Below are 19,254 nucleotides of genomic sequence, written 5' to 3' on the forward strand. Positions count from 1 at the left end.
TAAGATAAACGTACCAAGTGGAACAGTGCTCGTGCTCGTCGTGAAACTCATTGTCGTTTCGCCGCCGTCGCCGCCGATCGCCGCCGCCCAGTTTAGAGAGAAGGAGGAGAAGAACGGGAAGAGAGAGAAGGAGAAGAAAAAAATAAAAAAAAATGAGGGAAGTTATATTAAATAGTAAGGGTAATTTGGACATTTCACACATTTTCACTTCGCGAAACGCTAAGTGACTTAGCGTTTCGCGACAAGGGCAAAATCGTCCAAAAAAAATAAAATCACCACGAACGCAATTAAATTATCAAATTACCACCAGGTCAAATAACCCAGTCTTTAAGGTCATTTCGTCAAATTTCCCTTTGATTTAATAGTTTTCTTAAAGGATTTTTATTGTATTTTTGCTCAAATAATAAATTGATTCTGTATATATCCTTAGAAAGGAAAATGAAAACTATATATAATATATCCTACTTTTAAACAAAAATGAAACTATGATATGGCCAACTATTTGGATAGAATTGAATAGCGTAATTCATACGTTATATATAAACGAATAAATGTAATATATATATTAAGATGTGATTCTCTTTTATAAATATAAACCCTAGACTAGATATCTTGTTTAATTTTACATTTAGTTAGGTGGAAATGTATCAATGATTTAGCCTTTAGGCATCAAGAATCATATATTCTCCAAACAAAAATTTGAATGCTTTAACTTTATTCCAAACTTCACAACCAAATTCTTTTCTTATAATATTTTTAATTTTTCTGAAAAGAGTAAAATATCTTGATCTATTTAATCGCGAAGAAACGCAACTAAATAATGAAACCTGTACAAAAACAATTAAGAAGTAAATTTGATTTTTTTCCAATAACCAAATATTTTTGTGCAGATTTTATTTCATCCATTAATCTATGTTCTAGTATCAATAACTATTCATATGTTATGAATATGAATATACCACACCAATTCGACTCAATCTTGTGATATCCGGTGATGAAATCAATCAAGAAGGACTATACTCATTCGACAATTAGGACCAACGAGTTCAGTCGTTAAACCCAAGGAGTCTAAGAGCTTTCGCTTTCCTATCTTTTGAGAATACCTATTCTATTTTTATTGTATAAATTATGACATTAATTTTCATGAGTTTTCAAAATGAAGAAAAAACTCAAAACAATATAGAATCACATCCCAGGAAATAAAGGAAATAATGAAACATCATGTCTCCAGACTAAAAAAACATTATGGAACTTAGACCTCAAAACCCGATACAATCTTAATGAAAAAAGTCGGGAATTCAACGTCGTTTTCTTTGTATTCTAGAGTAGAAGTCATATTTTGTTTATATTAATATATTTTATTTCTAAAGGAGGATAATCTTATGACAAGAAAGGAATAGAAAAATGGTGCCCTCATGAATCTATATATACTTGTTAGGAGGAGACAAAGATCAGGGATGTTAGAGGTTTCATGCATCTTATCTTATAAAATTAAAGGACCCTAAACCCTAGACTTGATATATAGAAGAGCTTGATGTTGGGACCAGTACAAACTAGATAAGGAGAATATATTATGATGAGTTTACACTTAATCTATCTTTATTGTGATTACTTTATGAGCAGTATGGTCACCGAATATTTGAAAATATATGTTATAATTGTAACAAAAAGAAAATATTCTCTTATAATATTACATTCCAATTATTAATTAATAAAAAGATTAGTTAGCTATCATGATTAATAATGTTTGTTTGAAGGTTCCAAAGACCAGAATTTATATATAATTGGTTCCTTTGAAAGGAATATTACAGCTAGCACTACTTATATCATAATAAGATCACTGATCACCTAACTATTTCCTCTATATATATACCCTACTCTCTTACTCTAAAAACCAACTCACTCAAATCAAATCAAATTAAACTAAACTAAAGATCCATTCATCTCATCACTCCATATATATATATGGCAGCAGCAGCAACAACTGGTTATAATCGCCATAGTAAATCAAGCTACTATACTAGAACCAGCATCATGGAACATGCAGCTACTACTCATCATCATCATGCTGTTCAGAGTTCCCACTACTCAACTGCCACTCATGTTGAAGTTCAAGACTATAATCAGTTCATTCGGGGTTTTGAAAAATTTCCTCGTCCCGCTCCAACTCCAGCTCCAGCTTCAAAGGTTAATAATGTTCGTTATATCCCCACAAAAGGAGATCATCAGCAAAGCAAGATGACTAATACTCCTAAGTTGGACACCTCTTTGGTGGAGCTAATTATGAAAGATGCATCCAAGTCCTCTGATAACAAGAAATATTACAAAAAGCCCATGTCCACCACTAATGTTATTACCCACAGGCAGGCTGCAGCTATATATGGAGGCAAAGTCTTAGAGACTTATACTTCTTCAACATAAACCACCTCCACCTACCTAGGTTCCATCCATCCATCTTCATCAGTCATTAGCCATATATAATATATATACATCCTTCTATCGATCAAGTCAGTATTGTGTAAAACTAATAATCATATCATGTGGTATGTATCAGACATGTTGTGCGTGGTAGTATTAGGTACGTTCAAACTTTTATTTAGCCACCAAACATAGCCCGTTAGGGTAGTTCAAGTGGTAAGAGTCGTACATCATGCTAGTTCATACTTTAAAAAGAAAAGGTTTAGCCACCAAACATGTCTGCTAATTATAAGTATATATGTGTAAGCATGTACTTAATTACTTGTGGGTTTCTAATGAAAGTTTCGCCTTAATTTGTGTGTCCAACATCTAGTGTTACACATGTTTATTTAATTTGTTTGTAATGTATATTGTGGGTGATCAGATCAGCTATCTTCATGTGGGACATGTTAATTTCTTTTCGGTCTATTAGAATATTGGCTTATGCTTAGTTTATGTAGTTCTTCCTCTTTTTCCATTAAAAAACACTAAGTAATTCTTGCTAGTTTCCACTTCCTTCTTCCCGGGGAACCTTAATTTCTAAAAAAAAAGAGATCCGATTGTGCAATATCCAATTCTCGATCTCCATATATCTTTTTCAGAATGTTAACACGTCATTCAAACTGTTATGCCCTCATTTCAATTTAGGGTTATTCTCAATGAGAATAAACAGAAATCTATGGTTTTTGAAAGGGTTAATAGTTATATTACTTCCAATATATTTAACTAAGTTTGAAGTATCTCCTTGTACATCTATTTTAGTTTGAAATGGTTACTTGTATGTTTATTTTTATTTGAAATAGTTAAGCTCTTTTAAATATTACAAAATGAAGAACTAACTTCAAATAAATAATTTTTATTCTATGGTCAAAATTTAAACCCTTTTAATAATTAATTTAAAATCATCCATCACCTAAAGTTCCAACTAGGTAGTGTTTGATTTGAGTTATAGCTTATTTCGAATAATAAGCTCAATTCGTTTTCAAATCAAATTAAATGATCAATTCATTTTCAATAAGAGGATAACCGTATTTTTTTGTGTAAGTCTTGTCTGACCGGCCGATTCAAGAAATATTGCGAATTTTATTAAACAATATCATATTTAATATTTATAATCTCTATCGTATTGATTACATTTCCTCGAGAGATTGCGTCAAAAAGTACATGTAAATTCCAGATTCAAACTGTCTGTTGTGTGGAGAGAATGAAGAAACAACTAATCATCTCTTCGGGAACTGTTCATTTGCCTCAAAACTTTGGAGATGATCAGATTCCCGGAAGACTGGAATAAAATCAAGGAAGTGATTGTGAAAAAAGCAAAAGGCACAAAGTATAAGTAAAAAATTTTCAAATGCAGATTTGGCTCAACAGTTTACAATATCTAGCGGGAGAGAAACGCGAGAGCATTCTCGAGGAATCGAAGAAGTCTGGAGTAGACCTGAGATGATATTGTAATTGACTGTAGCGCGAACCTCCAGAAATGGAGAAGAGCCCTAAAAAACGAACAGAATTGGAACCTCTGCAGGAACTGAAAGGTATCATATCAGGAAGTCACCAAAGACGCTGTTTTTTTAGCGAGATAAACGCAATTTAAATTTGTTTGTAATTTCGATGATTGTTTGTAATTCATTTGTTTTTAAACCGTAACGAACTTAATTTACTAGGTTTGTCTAGAAAAGTACAAAAACTCATTTGTTTTTTTTCTCGTATTTGAAGTTTTTTAATGAAATGACGTTAAGTCGTTTTTCCATCCTATTGATTACTTTTAACTATGAGACAATTTTTTTCTATTTACATCAATATTCTTTATTGGTTAATATCTAAATATAGAGAAAACGAACGAACAACATCGTCATCGATTTAGTGTGCAACATCGTTATCTAAAAATAAAACAGATAAGATGCGTCGTCGTTTGAAAATTTAGTTGAAAAAGTTATCTAAAGACGAAGACAAAAGTTGTATCTGTATTAGGAATAAAAAATTAAATATATCCCGTAAAAAAAAAATTTGTATATATACTTTCAATATAAATTATAATTTTATAATATTTAAATAGTTTGAGATATTTATGGTATAAATTTATAAAATAAATATTAAGAAATAATTTTACAGAAAACCATATATAGAAAGGTATTTCAAACTTAATTAATTGTATATATATAAAGCATTATACCTATTACCACTTTCTTTCTTAAACACAAGACTTTGTTTGATCAATATACCAATACAAACTTTATATTTACACAACATACATTTAAAATTCCTTCTTAATTTTTAGTTTATCCCATTCTCTCATCATAACTTAAAATTTTCATATCATAGATTTATCATAAGTTCCTAATTAATTAGAAATCAACTTCAATAATTTCTTTTTCATTGATTGTTAATATGGTACTCTTTTCTTCTTACAAGTGTATATCTTTAATGATTACCATGTGGGATGGAACCTAATTCTAAATAGTACTATTATAGACTTTTAGTCATAAAGTTGTGAGGATACTGATCTTATTTGATTGATTATTTTCTTAGTGAATCTAATTCTAAATAGTACTATTATTATAGTCTTTTAGTCATAAAGTTGTGGGGATACTCATTGATTGATTCTTTTCTTAGTGAATCTAATTCTGAAATAAGGTCGGTAGCTAGCTAAGATCATAACAGATATAACTATATCTATTTTATCTTATACATTTAAGACAATCATTTTTTTGAAAAGCTTAAATCCATTATATATAAACTGTTGAATTCTCAAACATTAAAAAAAAGTAATAATAATATTAATGAAGGTGAAGGTCAATTCAGTTAAGAAAAGAACATTTTGAATCAACATCGTCGATTTCTTCCATAGAAGAACAGCCAGCCAGCCAGTCGCCAATTCACCAATAGTCGCAGTATTCTATCACATTCATCGGGCAGCAGCAAATTAGATAACAAATCTTCTTCCTTCCTTCCTTCCTACTATACTAGAATTCAGATTCTCTTCTTCATCCAGAAAACTGATGGGCACAGTTGGAGTGGAGAGAATTCTAAGCGTTAAAACAAACGAGGTATTTTGGAAATGTTGGTTCACCCAATGATTCCATCTAACCGACCAAGAACCGGAATACATCACTCAGTGAGACAATGCCTTCAACGCGCTTACTTCCCGCTTCCACAACCACAAGTCTCCTCACGCCTGAACTCAACAAGTTTATTAAATAAAACAAAATAATTTCCCACGAAAATAGACATGAAGAAATACCAGGATTTGCAAGCCGTTCGATCACTTTGTGTAAAGGGTCAGATCTCAAACACATATGACATCTCTGACCACCTCCAAAACAACCATAAGGTGAACTCGCATCTTGTCCTAATTGCAATGCCTTCAATTCACAAGATGAGAAGGAGATTTAAACTAACCAATTTTTCGTAATAAGAAAACAAGTCACTATCATTAACCAATTAAAGAACTATATTTTTTTATAACGGACAAGAAAATCCAATTGTTAACCTGATTAATACTCGTTTCATCCAGACGAATTTGAGCATATGCTCTATCTTTTGCCAGAGCTGTAATATCACTAACAAATTCAACAAAGAAATGGTAAACTCCAATTAGAAGAAGAAGAATAAAAGAAAAAGGTGACTTATTTTATATATCATATAGGTAATACTCACGAATACCTTAAGCACATTATTGATATTAAACTGAATATTACCTTCTACTGTAAATATCCAGTAAGGAGTCATTATCATCCACTATCGGTATTGAGCTTACTTCAGCTGCAACCAAATTTAAGAAATTATAGCATACCTTGTGATGATTATGAGGTGTAACAAGGAACTCTCAAATAGGAAGTTAATGTTACTATTTAAATAGAGAGATTCGCATGCACAAACTTTTTTTTCCTACTTATCTGTAAGTATGTTGTACATGAACCTTGCTAAAAGATCAAGAACCAATGCTTGATTGGTGTGGAGACTAAAATGTTCATTCAAATGTTGTTTAATTTTGAAAAAAAGGGCTATTTGTTTATGTTTACAGAAAAGCTGTTAGCAAATAAACCACAAGAACATTCACAACAAGAATCTTTAAAGATGATTTTCCAAATAAATTTTGTATACCACAAACGGAAGATTTTAATTTTGTAAGTGGCTAAAAAAGCAAAACACACACAGACAAATCCACAATGTAGCAGTTTAGGAGCCATGTACTCCATAAGAGACAAGAGGGGTTTAGTTCTTTACTTCTTTGGGGAAAACCACTCAATGAACACAAAAAAAAAAAATAAACAGGACATTCAACTATCTTTTGAAACAAATCTAGTATCTGAAACCAGGCAAGATTCTAAGGATAGATCTGTTTACCACATATCAACCCTGCCTAATCATGATTTCAAGAAATACAAGAAAGAGATATAAAAGATAGTTCATCAGCTCTGTTGAATTTGCATTACTTTCTTAATTATGCTCACAAGTGAAAAATAACATGTTTTATTGGTCCAATTGAGTTTATCTGTGAATTTCTAGCATTTCGGAAGATAATTCATCTGATTTCAGTAGGAACAAGCCTGCAAGATGGATAATGATGTCCCACATTTTTTTAATAGGAGAGGACCCATTATTTTATTGTCCAACCAACGGATCACAATTTAATCAACACATTACCGTTTAATCAAGAAATGTTGCTATGAAAGAGGAGATTACCTTGAACTAATAAAGATAAAGCAGCTCCAAGAGAGGCATTCGGTCTTAACATGGCAAATGGCCGTGCACCAGATTCTCCAATTTTTGGGACCCATGTACACAGGGGAAGTGAAGAGATTGGCTGTTGAAGAATTGGCAAAGAGCTAGATGAATGTCTGAAGTACCTGCAAATACCTGAATACAGAACAAGTGATTAACCAATCACCACCTGAAGTAAATGAAGACAATGCTTAATATGCTTACATTTCAGAATTCCAGAGAGAGTAGCTAGATGTAGAAGCTGTGGACATGAGCCATCGGGTGAAGAAGAGTGGATAATGGGAACAGTGGCAACATTATATTGCAGAATTTTCAAAGCAATATCTCTTAGGGAATCATAAGGCCCGGCCTGTAAAAAGTAAAAGCTTATTCAAAATTTAAAAGAAGTAGCTACGTTATCTAGAAGCATGAAACACCAGCTTCAAGAAAGTCTTCTCCTCTATCTCCAACAAATGAACTCGATACTACAGTTTCGGGCTAATGTTTATACAGATAGACAGTACATTCTTTTTATCTAAAATAGACGTATTTCCCAGTGAATTACATCAGTCATTTATAAGAAGGGCTGTTGGCCAGCTTATTCGCACTGAAGGTGGAATATGAAACCCTGTATTGGAAGTTTAAAATCTAGAATAGTCAGCAAATATTGAGTTGTGAGCCCCAAAAGCCAGTATTTGAACAGAATTAGGAAAACAGGTAGGGCAAACTTCATGAATTATATCAGATATGTAAACTTAAAGCAATTAAGTTGAACTAGTGATGGGTGTACTTCCTTTGTAATTTCATTTGATTACCAGGGTGTCCGGGGCCAGCTTAACTGTACCTTAACTAATTCCTGGTAGAGGCTAGCATAACAACACACTATCATGACCTCCCATTTTAATCAACGTGCTTATAATGAGAATCGAACTTAGATACTTCAGGGTGGCAAGTCCCTTAGTCCAAAACCAAATAAGATGTTTTTTAGAAAATTTATAGGAAACTTTTTTTAACTGAAAATGTATTTACATTCTCCTGGAACTTTATTTTCGCAAAAACAGATTGGTTTCATATTTTCTTCAATTTTCTGTATAAGCAGGAGAATCACTTGAGAAAAACCTTATTTTAGTCAATTTTCTCACCAAGCCACAAATTGTAGACTAGCACCACAGACTGTCAGCAATTAAAGAGCCCCCACTAACATGATAAAAATGTCAAGGAAATACAACTAGAAATTTGGAAGATATGGTTTGCTAAGCATTGACAAGTGACAGCTATAGCATGATGTAAAACAAAAGATAATGAGAAAAAAACATGATAACCATATGAAATTTCAGATAGCCCCTAGGCCTCAACCCCAGCTTTAATCTATCTACTAAACTGAAAAGAGGACAACCTCATTTTGTTTTTTAATGAGAAAGTGCAGTCTGGTCTTCTTCACAGAAAGCACAAACTTTCAAAAACATAAGCACTTAAAGGATGTAGGTGAAAGGAACCCTTCTGAAGTATAGGTGATGAATACATTGAGCAGGGTTCACTCACATGTACAAAGCCTCTTGGAGATGGTCTGCTGATACCATCACATTGCCCGGTAAGATATACTTTACCATCTTTCCAGGCTGATATAGTATGTGTTTCAAGTTCTTCCTCTGTCAAATTTGATCCATGATGTCCAAGCTAGAGATATTATTAAATGGATCAAAATGTTAGATGATACCTAATCAAGAGATCCACATTCTAATGTATAAGAATTTTGAAAACAAAGCTTCTTTAAAACATAAATTACTACAAAATAAATAAGATGTGAAAAAAAAAAACACCACGGAGATTAATAAGATAAAGTCAAATAATGTTGAAATGCATAAGCCCAGAAACCTGACATAACCCTGATAGAAGCATAGATTATCCCCGTAGAACAAATTAAAGGGAACCACAGATCAAGAAAGGAAATGGCTGGACTGTTCTTTTATAAGGGAGTTTTTTCTAATTCATTACTTAGTAGTGGATGGGAAGAGTTTGTTAGCACCGAGCACTTCATTTTACAATCTTAGATTGCACCAAAAACAGTAGCAAATATCTAAATTCCTTTATACATGCAATCAATAATGCAGAAATGTTGGGAATCAATTATTAGGAAAAGAGGTTTTTGTAAGGGTTGGGAATTCTTCAATATTATTGGCATCTAACGTTTCTTTTTGTTCTCTGATTTTTATTTTTCTCTCCACTCCTTTTCTATGTAATGTTCAAAACGCTTCTTGTGTTTTTTTCAATAAAAGTTGACCTTTTTAAAAAAGAAAATTAATAATAATAATAATAATGCAGAAATGTTGCAAATCAAAGGATAGAAAAAGGTTTCAATAGAAAGGAGGAAGGATAGATATTTTCAATAGCAAAATCAACATATAAACACCAAAATGTCTTGCTTCTTCTACCAACAAACCCCGGGATCCACACAAAATGCATCCTAACAACTTATAAAACTGAAAACGGCCTTCAAGATATACAATCACTTCAAACAATAAACTTTAGGTGAAACAATAATTTACATTGACCTTGTATCAAGAAATATATAGAAAGACATGCCAGTCTTAGAAGAAACAAAAGGAAGAGTACTTATTCATTATTAGTCATTAGGGATTTCGCGGAAAAAAATTAATCTATGCAGAAGAGAATTGGCCCCCAAAGATTAATTTTATTTTGTTTGTTAATTAATGAAAGGTCATTTATTGATACAATCTGAACAATTCAGAAAAGGGAAAGATACCTCTTGTAGAATTAAAATGAAGTCAGATGCACTAAGAACTCCCACAAACCGGCCCTTGAAAACGTCCCATAGAGGGGCCATGGAAATGCCCTGAAAATATGAACCATGAAGGGGTGGTTTGAGGAACTATTAATATGCACTATTACACTATTGAAGCACAATTAACATTTCACAAAAAAAAATAGAAATGGATTCATCCCAGGAATTTAGAAAAGAGTAAATAAATGCAACAATGTGCACCACATTGACTTACAGAATGGAGTAAAGTCACCACTCATGCAGACATAGAGAATAGTATTGCAAGTGTATGTTTCAAACATATCTTAAAGATTTCAATAACCCGTGCAACTTCCAATAGTAAGTACCAAGAAAGAAAACTTTTATGCTATTATAATGGGCCTAGTTCACATTGAGCTCAAAAAGCTCTTAAATATACCAAATTAACTATAGTACTCAATCTTCAAATTCAAATTAAAGCTGTCACCTATATCAATCTCACCCCAACCCCCACCCACACACCAAATAGTTCAATATACACGGTTACCTGTTCATACAAGATATGGAACGCTTGCTTCACAGGTAGATTCACATCCAAAACAATGACCTGAAATGGTAGATGGTAATCAGCGATATATGTAACAATGCCAAAAGTTTTGACAGGAAATAAGAATAACTGGTTAAACCACCAAACCTTGCCCGATTCTGGAAGCAACTCATATGCTGTATGTGTAGATAGGAATGCAGATATACGATGGCGAGAAATCTCGATGTCATGCTCTGATAGCTTAGGGACAGCATTCTGGAAGGACAGGGTTGTTTCAGAAAAATGGAAATTATACAATTGATAGCACCTGTTTCTCGCCCCACTAACAACTCCCTACATCCTCCTAATCCCCTTCCCCCCAAAAGACACTATTTTCTTTATTATCCCCTTCAACCATAAAATTGGAGAAGATTTGAAGAAAATAATTAATAAATGCTAACTTTCCACTTCAGACGTACTTCCAGGAAATCAATAAAGGAAATTCACCTAGAAATCTTGACAATTTTCTATTGGGAGCAAAATTGTATAGCTATTCAAAAAGCTGCAAAGACCAGGCAGTCTCTGTCAACAAGTATTCCATATATACCATCAGAATGTCTAAGATCTAATAAATTAATAGAGTAGTAAAAAAACACTTACCAGTTGAACAAATGGATCACTGTCCACTTCCATATAAGATCTGTTAGTTGTCTCTCGGCTACAAATTGTAGGACTTGATTCAAGCTCCCTACCTAAGAAGATAATGTTAACAACCCCATAATTGCCGCTTACAAAAGGTTTCTGTTCATCATGGCGCCATTCTCCATCCACAAAAAATTTGTACTGCCAATAAATAAATATGAATCATCAAAAATCAGTCTGAAAAAATTATCCATAATCATTGTTAACATTCTAAAGCAATAAACCTTGTCAATAAACACACTTCAGATAAGATTATCTTGATTGTTATTAATTGCAAAGTCTTAAAAAGATCATAGAATTCAATCAAACATTTTGACACAAGTATTTTATTCTTGCCCTCTCAACCATGTTATTAACCCTCCGTTTTCCCAACTTGAATTGAGTGATATTATGTTGAGGATTAATGAAAGTCGATTGCTCGCATGTCTTCACTGATTAAACCATGGATTGGTTGCAATCAAGTCAGTTTATGCATCCAAAATTTTACAAGTGGAAATTATTATATTTCTATCTGGCATTGCCTAACAGATACAGATGCCTGCATTAGTGAAGTTTTGTTTGGAGGTGAACTTCCCAAATAGTGGTAACTGACAAATGTTATTTTGCACATCAATTCTTTTTTGAAGAACAGTTACTTAGCTTGAAATATGTTCATGTCTATGCATTATAACAACCCTAAGTTGGTTATTACAAAACAAAATTTTCAGAAATTAAACATGTATGGACCACAAGCAAGGGAAGGTGGGGTCATTAACCATGCATTAATAATGCCTTATGAAAGTCTCATGCTTATGCTGCAAGTTAATATTATCCACCACCCCTAGAACTATGGAGTGATTCAAGCAACATGTATTGATTAGCATGACTTCAGGGAGAGTTGCAAGATATCTTTCCAAGCACACTTTGACAGAAATGTTTTTTCACATTCAAACTGCTGATTAAGTAAAGCAACTTTGCATGAAACAAAAAGGAATTCATGCCAAAAAAATCTTTCTAACTTAATTACATGACTTTGAACAGATCTTAACAACTTGACTTATTTTGTGCTGAATAATTTTTTTTTGTTTGTTTTCCTGTTATTATTGATATTAGAGAAATACAGGTAGCAGCAATAGCTTCTTAAACATCAATAATAAACTTGATAAACAGGATGGAATCTACTACCACATGCTGTCAAGATATTTGGAAGCAATGTTTTGCACATTCTCTAGGCATTTGATGCATCCTTATCCATATATGATTAATAATGAGAAAGAAGTCTGAGAGTAAGTGTCCATGAGATTAAACTCCATATAATGGTATTTTGATAGTTAAAGGCAGATAAATTAACATGAAACAGATCTATTGATGCTATTTTTACTTTCCTATACATTCTCATCTTCTCTTCTTTGTAAGGCAACTATAGTAAGGACTATCAACAGCCACATCTCTATTATGGTGTGAATCAAATAAGTATGAAGAACACACTAATCGGACTCCTCGATGTAAATCGACAAAGCAATTTGCTCAAAACCAAAGCATAAAATGACATACGAATACTTAGTTATCAATGGTAATGGTGCTCAGGAAAACTTTTATGAATTCATAACTGAGGCAAGAAACAAGTATAATCCCCTGGTGCCAAACTCCTAACAGTTGATGGTTAAATGTGTGAACAAAGATCACCTGGACCGTAAGAATTTGAAACCAGACAAAAATACATGTGCATTAGTCTGGGTTATAATAGCCCAGTTACCTGATGATGTCCTGGTGCTAAGCTCCGTGTGACCTGAAACACAGAAGGGCAACCCTCCATCGGAGACATTGCTATATGGTCCACCCACCTACAAATGCAAGACCACATAATACTCCACAAGTTAAAGAGCATACATTCAAGAAAATGGCAAACACCTAAAGTTCTATACTAATCATATCAATATATTGCTCAAGAGACAACAATCAACTCCATGCGACTTCAATCACATACCTGGTGAAAGTACCAGTTAGGAATACCCTTCTGCCCCCATATGGCCATACAAATCTTGTGAGGATTAATAATTGTCCAGTTGCCCCATTACTATTATTAGGAGCATCAGAAGTAGAATCAAACATCTTCACTAGAACTACGGTTCAATTTCAAGCCCGTGAAATGCAGAAAATACCCAAACTAACAACTAATTCTCACTGTTGGCAATACCAACAAAGACCAAACTGATCGTCACCTCCAGGTATGTATGTATCCCCACAGTAAATAGGGTACAAACTACCCAATAATATACAATTCTGGGGATCCTCCAAGAAATGATAGAGAACCCCTCAAGATTTACACATGCAGATTCAGCAACTTAAATCAAGTTTTACTCACAAAGCGGGATAGAAGGTACTGAAGCGGACTTTCTCTAGTAAATCTTAAATGATTGCAATGGATTTTCTCTGCATGTCAGTCTATCTGTTAAATATTTGAAGCTCCCATATCACAATCCGAACAAGAGAATTCCAATAAATGACTAGTTTATAGAACAGCAGCAAATTGGATACCTGATTCGAATGTTCTCAAACAAATCTGACTCCCAAATTCTCAAATCGAAATCAAATGTATAATTGACTCGAATTCAAGAACAAACAAAAGGTTATTAAACTATAGAAAAGAACGTAAATTCTCATAATTAATCTTCGAAAGTGTCGACATTTTTGGACCTTCTACACCTGCAATCCGGCTAAGTGGCGAATTAGAGGGGAGAGAGAAAACAATTTCAGTAAAATTTAGGGTCTGTACTATAATACGTACACCTGTTTCCTAAAAAAAAAAGTTATTATTTTTTTCAAAAAAATATTACTTTTCAAATTAAATTTGGAATTGAATATATTAGTTTTATTTGTACTCTTCCTTTTTTAATTTATTATAATATTATTATTTAAAATCTGAATTATAATGAGTGGACTTGTGATTATTCCGTCTACTTTTAGGAAATATTAAATAAGTATATATTAATATTTAATTATAGTTAGCTAATATTTTAATATATATCACAAGTTTGGGGGTGTACTTATTATTATTTGTAAAGGTTAAATTTAGTTTGACTTTGCAATAGTGTAAATAACTAAATATTTTATTTGAATGATTTTTAAATAACATAATAATTTGTTTATTTATTTGACATATTCCCTAATCAATTATATTAATTATTCATCATTATAAACTTACATAATGGGCTTTCTCCCCTGTCAAATTAGGTCCAAGATATCAAATCTAAATCTAAATCATAATATGAACTATGGTTTTATCTAATGAACCGACTTTCTCTTTAATTATGTCAATGTGTCAAATAATAGAGAATATAAGTCAATTGCAATACATACCACACACAAAGCTAGATGAGATGAATTTTTTTAGGTATCTAAAGAGAACATATGAAAATAGAAGCCCAAATGGCACGAGGTCAATTGAAAACATAATTGGATGATGATGTTTCCATTAATGATTTTCAAAATGATAATAAAACCATATCATATAAAGTCCACAATTCAAAAAAAAAAAATACAAATTCTTAACTAAGCACAAAGATATAGATATTTTTAGGGTTTGTTCAGTATTGGGTTATTTAAAAAAATTAAGAGAGAAATTAATTATGGGTGATGATTTTAAGTAGGTATTGATTTTTTTTGTGAAGAAATTTAAAAAGTATTGATATATATATATATATATCCTTCAATTCATTAAAAAAATATTAAAATACATTTTGTTTAAAATTATTATTTTTTATTTTATTTATATATATATATATATATATAAAATAAAAAATAATAATTTTAAATAAAAGGTATTTTAATATTTTTTAATGAATTGAATGATAGGATAAATTTAAAATAGAGTGACATAATATTTGATTTGTTTGAGTTATTGAAATAATGCAAATCCAACAAATTCTTATTTTGCCAGTCTTATATTAATCATTTTACCGTAATTCCGGTAGATGACATAAGATAATGAGATACTTAAACTTGTTGTGGTATCTACTAACCCATCATGATCCTAAATCCGAGAATGTGATGTATTTCATTCCTATCCTCGACTATATGTGTACCATATTCTAGACAAGCATCTAAACACATGAAATCATTAAGTTTGATAAATGAAACATTAAAGGTTTAAGTTTTTTTTATAGTTGCTCTACATCATTTTTTTTTAAATAATAATAATACAAAGTATAATTTCTTTTTAACTATTACAATTTAATATTAAAAACATTATATTATATAGTTTTAAAATCAATGACTAAGACTTGTTTAATAAGGGTTTTTTCAAAAAAAAATTGATTTATTTGAAAATTAATAATTGTTGACGATTTTAAAGAAGTGAAGATATTTTTTTTTAGTAAAAAGCATTAGACCATCTCCAACTATAAAACTTATTTTCAAATTCTAGCAAGTGTTTCAAACAGTAATTTATTTTAAACCTAAAAACTCATTCTCAAATTTAAAAGAATATTTTCCAAATAATTTTTTTCGCATCAATTTTTTTATATCCTTATATAGTTATCAATTTTACAAATTAATCCCAATATTATTTTCATTCAATTAGAAAATATTGTGATGAAATTAATAATTTATACACATTAAAAAACAAATTAAACATTATTAATCATATTTTTATTACTTCTCATTAATTTTTATTATTTATCATGTATTTTTAATTATTGTGAAAATATAATTTTTATCTTTGAGTATTAGTTTAGTAATCACAATATTTTTCAATTTCATAACTTGGAATATATTATTGTATTTTGTTTTTCCTAATTGTGTTTTATTATTTTTTTAGTTTTTTCTATCAATATTATTTATTATTATAAGTTTATGATAGGTAAAAACATATAAGATACAAATACAAAATTAAATAAATATATATATATATATATATAAATAAAAAAACATACAAACTAAAAAAAAGATAAAAATTACTAACATATCAATATTAAAATGACTCATTTATAATTTTAGAAATAAAATAGGTGTGTGAATAGTTAAATACAAATATGCATAGTTATGAAAGAAAAAAATAATAATTTCACCATTTTGAATGGGTTAGAATATCTATTGGAAAAGAGAAATTCAATTTAAGTTGGAGTGTTCATTGGAGAATTGGAGAGGGTCTTAAGGTATTAAACTATTAATATAAAATAAAATTATAAAATATAAAATACTTTAATTAAATTAAGTGACGTAAAAGTGAGAAGTAGTAAAAGTGAAATTATATTTTTTAAATTTGGATTATTAAAATAATCAGAATCAAAAAATGATTCGCATGAATTTTTTTTATAAATTCAAACATCATTTATCATAATCATATAATTCATTTTATTTATTAAAATATTTTTTATTTTATCAATATATATTAATACTCTCTAAAAAAAAATTATATTCAAAATTAATACCACTAATTATATTTCAATAATCAATTTTTTTTATAATAAACTCATATAAAACAACTTCTTAAACTCAAATGAAAAGTAAAAAAAATTATGGCTAAATCAACTTAGATGTGAGCAAATTATGGGTTAATTATAAAATAGTTTGAATAAACTTTTGGGTTAGTTGATTTTTATTAGGATTATCTTAATTAATATATATATATATATATATTTAAATTTTGTTGGATAAACTATTTTTAGATAATTATAAATTTTGATTAATATAACAAATATATTTAAGATAATATCGAATCACCCTGATCACTTACAAAATAAGTAAAAAAAAAATTGTTACAAAATATTATGCTGATAATCTTCTAAAAAATAATTTTTTTTATTTATCCCGAAAAAGCATAAAGTATTGTTTATTTACACGTCATAAAAAATCAATTATATTTGTATTTTGAATGAAATAAATTTAATATTTAAGAATATATATTAAATAATAAAATTTAACTTTCCTTAAAATATTGAAATATTGTTATTTGTTATCTATAAGATTGTGATTATATTCTTTGATATAATTATCTCTCTCAAAAATTCTTTTCTCTTTCCTTTTGAAAGTCCAAACCCTATATATATATATTATATTCTTCGTATCTCCCATGTCCAATATCACAGTCATGAACAAAGCTCCGACGCCGGTTCCCGATGGCGACTATGAACCTGAAGACCAGTCGCCGTCGCCGTCAGAATATTTCACCGACGTTTCTTCACTTTCGTCCTTAACCAATGATTCTGCAAGACCTAGCCCAATATCAAGTCCGTGTGTTATCTCTTCTCCTCCACCAACTCTCTTCAATATTTCTTTCAATCAGGACTCCACTTGCTTTACCGCTGGAACTGATCGTGGATTCATTGTATTTACTTGCACTCCTTTCAGCGAGATGTTTCGCCGGGAATTTGGTGGTAATGACGGCGGAATTGATACCGTACAAATGCTGTTTCAGTGTAATATAATGGCTTTGATCGGTAGAGGTTTGGACCCACATTATCCTCCTAACAAGGTAATGATTTGGGACGATCATAAGGGTCGGTGTACTGGAGATTTATCGTTTAGGTCTGATGTGAAGTCGGTTAGGCTAAGGAGGGATCGGGTTGTGGTGGTTTTTAAGCAGAAGATTTTAGTTTATAATTTTGTGAAAATGGAATTGTTGCATCAAATTGAGACATGTGCTAATCCTAAGGCACTATGTGAAATTACCCACATGTCTGAGTTTATGGTATTGGTATGTCCTGGTCTGCAGAAAGGGCAGATCAGGGTTGAACATTATGGCACGAAGACGACTAGGTTTTTTACAGCTCATGACTCGAGTTTAGCATGCATTGCCCTTACAAATGATGGGAAGCTTCTGGCAACAGCTAGTAGCAAAGGGACATTGGTTCGGGTCTTCAATGTTTTGGATGGTTCTTTACTTAAAGAGGTACAGTCTAGGTTTTATATTCTTATGTTCAAGTTTGTAATTGTTAAAAAGATGATCAATTTTGTTTTTCTTTAGCAACCCACATATTTCAGTCTTGTTTTCTGAAATTGCAGCTGAGAAGAGGTGTGGATAGAACAGAAATCTTTAGTATGGCATTTTCTTTAGGTGCTAAGTGGCTAGCTGTTTCAAGTGACAAAGGAACTGTCCATGTCTTCAGTCTGAAAGTTAACTCGGGATTAACCGAGGAGATCGAAGACAGAAGAACACCTAGTAGTTCATCTCAAGATGGCAAATCGCGTTCCATTTTATCCCTATCCTACATTAAAGGTAGTTTATTCAATCCTTCCTTCCTGATGTTCTATACTTTATGATCAGATTGGGGAAATTTAAATGATACTCAATGGGGGCATTTGGATATATGTTTAATTTTACTTATTTTTTCAGCTATGAAGCTCATAAAAGAAAGTTTAAGAGTAAAATTGCACTTTTATATGTGCCAACTTTTAGTAATACTAGTATTAGATTAAGATTATGTTAAACAAAGATGATCAATGTAGATGAAAATGTTAAAAACTTAACCATGTTTGATTGGTCGGTCAGGTATGCTGCCCAATTATTTCAGCTCGGAATGGTCAGTGTCCCGATTTTACTTGCAGGAAGGTTTACGACACATAGTTGCCTTTGGCCGTGAATTGGATACAGTTATCATTATTGGGATGGATGGGAGGTAATAGACTCGCAATCTCTTTCTTTTTGCCCCTTTCATTTCTCTCCCAATTTTAGCTTCTAAGATTGCATGATTTGGTTATGTTTTGTTCTCCAAATTTGCAATAATGACAATGCTGACTCGAAAATACCAATTTGACAGCTTCTATCGATGCCGGTTTGATCCAGTAGCTGGTGGAGATATGAGGCCATTGGAATGTGTCAATTTCTTGAAACCAAAAGATGCATTTTGAAGCTTGGTGGTGAAAGTTTTTTTTATTCCTCTTTTTTCTTTTAAATAGTTTTTTTATTTGCAAGATTAGAAAATGTGAAGAATATTTTTATTATTATTAGCTGCATATAAAGATTAGAAGAGTTTTTCTTTTAAATGATGTATATTACCTACTATATTCTTCAACATTACTGATTATATTTATTTTAAATATTCAAGACCTATTTATTGAATAGAGTTGGAATAATAGTTGCAATTCATTATTGTTTGGCCTTTTCCAATTCCCACGGGTTTTA

General features: G+C 31.2%; 2 protein-coding genes across 3 annotated transcripts; one reads left to right on the forward strand and one right to left on the reverse strand.

Moving 5' to 3' along the window:
- Nucleotides 1-5,118: 5,118 nt before the first annotated feature.
- Nucleotides 5,119-13,889, reverse strand: LOC124914498 (sucrose nonfermenting 4-like protein). 2 transcript variants are annotated; one of them, XM_047455059.1, is made up of 14 exons: nt 13,668-13,889; nt 13,117-13,562; nt 12,886-12,973; nt 11,109-11,291; nt 10,617-10,724; nt 10,470-10,529; nt 9,926-10,015; nt 8,704-8,838; nt 7,387-7,531; nt 7,144-7,317; nt 6,156-6,219; nt 5,948-6,017; nt 5,699-5,819; nt 5,119-5,632 (listed from the first exon to the last, which is right to left on the reverse strand). In XM_047455059.1, exons 2-14 carry the CDS (start codon nt 13,239-13,241, stop codon nt 5,541-5,543), a joined length of 1,455 nt encoding a protein of 484 aa, XP_047311015.1. In that variant the 5' UTR covers nt 13,242-13,562; nt 13,668-13,889; the 3' UTR covers nt 5,119-5,540. The 2 variants fall into 2 exon arrangements, with proteins under 2 accessions (XP_047311015.1, XP_047311013.1); XM_047455057.1 differs by having other exon boundaries at nt 13,117-13,578.
- A 3,301-nt stretch (nt 13,890-17,190) lies between these two features.
- LOC124915539 (autophagy-related protein 18a-like) lies at nt 17,191-19,191 on the forward strand. The gene is made up of 4 exons (XM_047456278.1): nt 17,191-18,021; nt 18,135-18,348; nt 18,622-18,748; nt 18,890-19,191. The coding sequence occupies exons 1-4, from the start codon at nt 17,203-17,205 to the stop codon at nt 18,978-18,980; spliced, it is 1,251 nt and encodes a 416-aa protein (XP_047312234.1). The 5' UTR covers nt 17,191-17,202; the 3' UTR covers nt 18,981-19,191.
- The last annotated feature ends 63 nt before the right edge of the window (nt 19,192-19,254 follow it).

This window comes from Impatiens glandulifera, chromosome 9, assembly GCF_907164915.1.
Source record: "Impatiens glandulifera chromosome 9, dImpGla2.1, whole genome shotgun sequence".
Taxonomy (NCBI): domain Eukaryota; kingdom Viridiplantae; phylum Streptophyta; class Magnoliopsida; order Ericales; family Balsaminaceae; genus Impatiens; species Impatiens glandulifera.

Bases quoted from the DNA above. Each gene is read 5' to 3' on its own strand.
- LOC124915539 (XM_047456278.1), top strand. From the start codon at position 17,203: ATGTCCAATATCACAGTCATGAACAAAGCTCCGACGCCGGTTCCCGAT. The intron at 18,022-18,134 runs GTACAGTCTAGG...CTGAAATTGCAG, and splicing joins ATGGTTCTTTACTTAAAGAG to CTGAGAAGAGGTGTGGATAG. The intron at 18,349-18,621 runs GTAGTTTATTCA...TTGGTCGGTCAG, and splicing joins ATCCCTATCCTACATTAAAG to GTATGCTGCCCAATTATTTC.
- LOC124914498 (XM_047455059.1), bottom strand. From the start codon at position 13,241: ATGTTTGATTCTACTTCTGATGCTCCTAATAATAGTAATGGGGCAACT. The intron at 12,974-13,116 runs GTATGTGATTGA...TTGCATTTGTAG, and splicing joins CTAACTGGTACTTTCACCAG to GTGGGTGGACCATATAGCAA. The intron at 6,018-6,155 runs GTAATATTCAGT...TGAATTTGTTAG, and splicing joins CTGGATATTTACAGTAGAAG to TGATATTACAGCTCTGGCAA.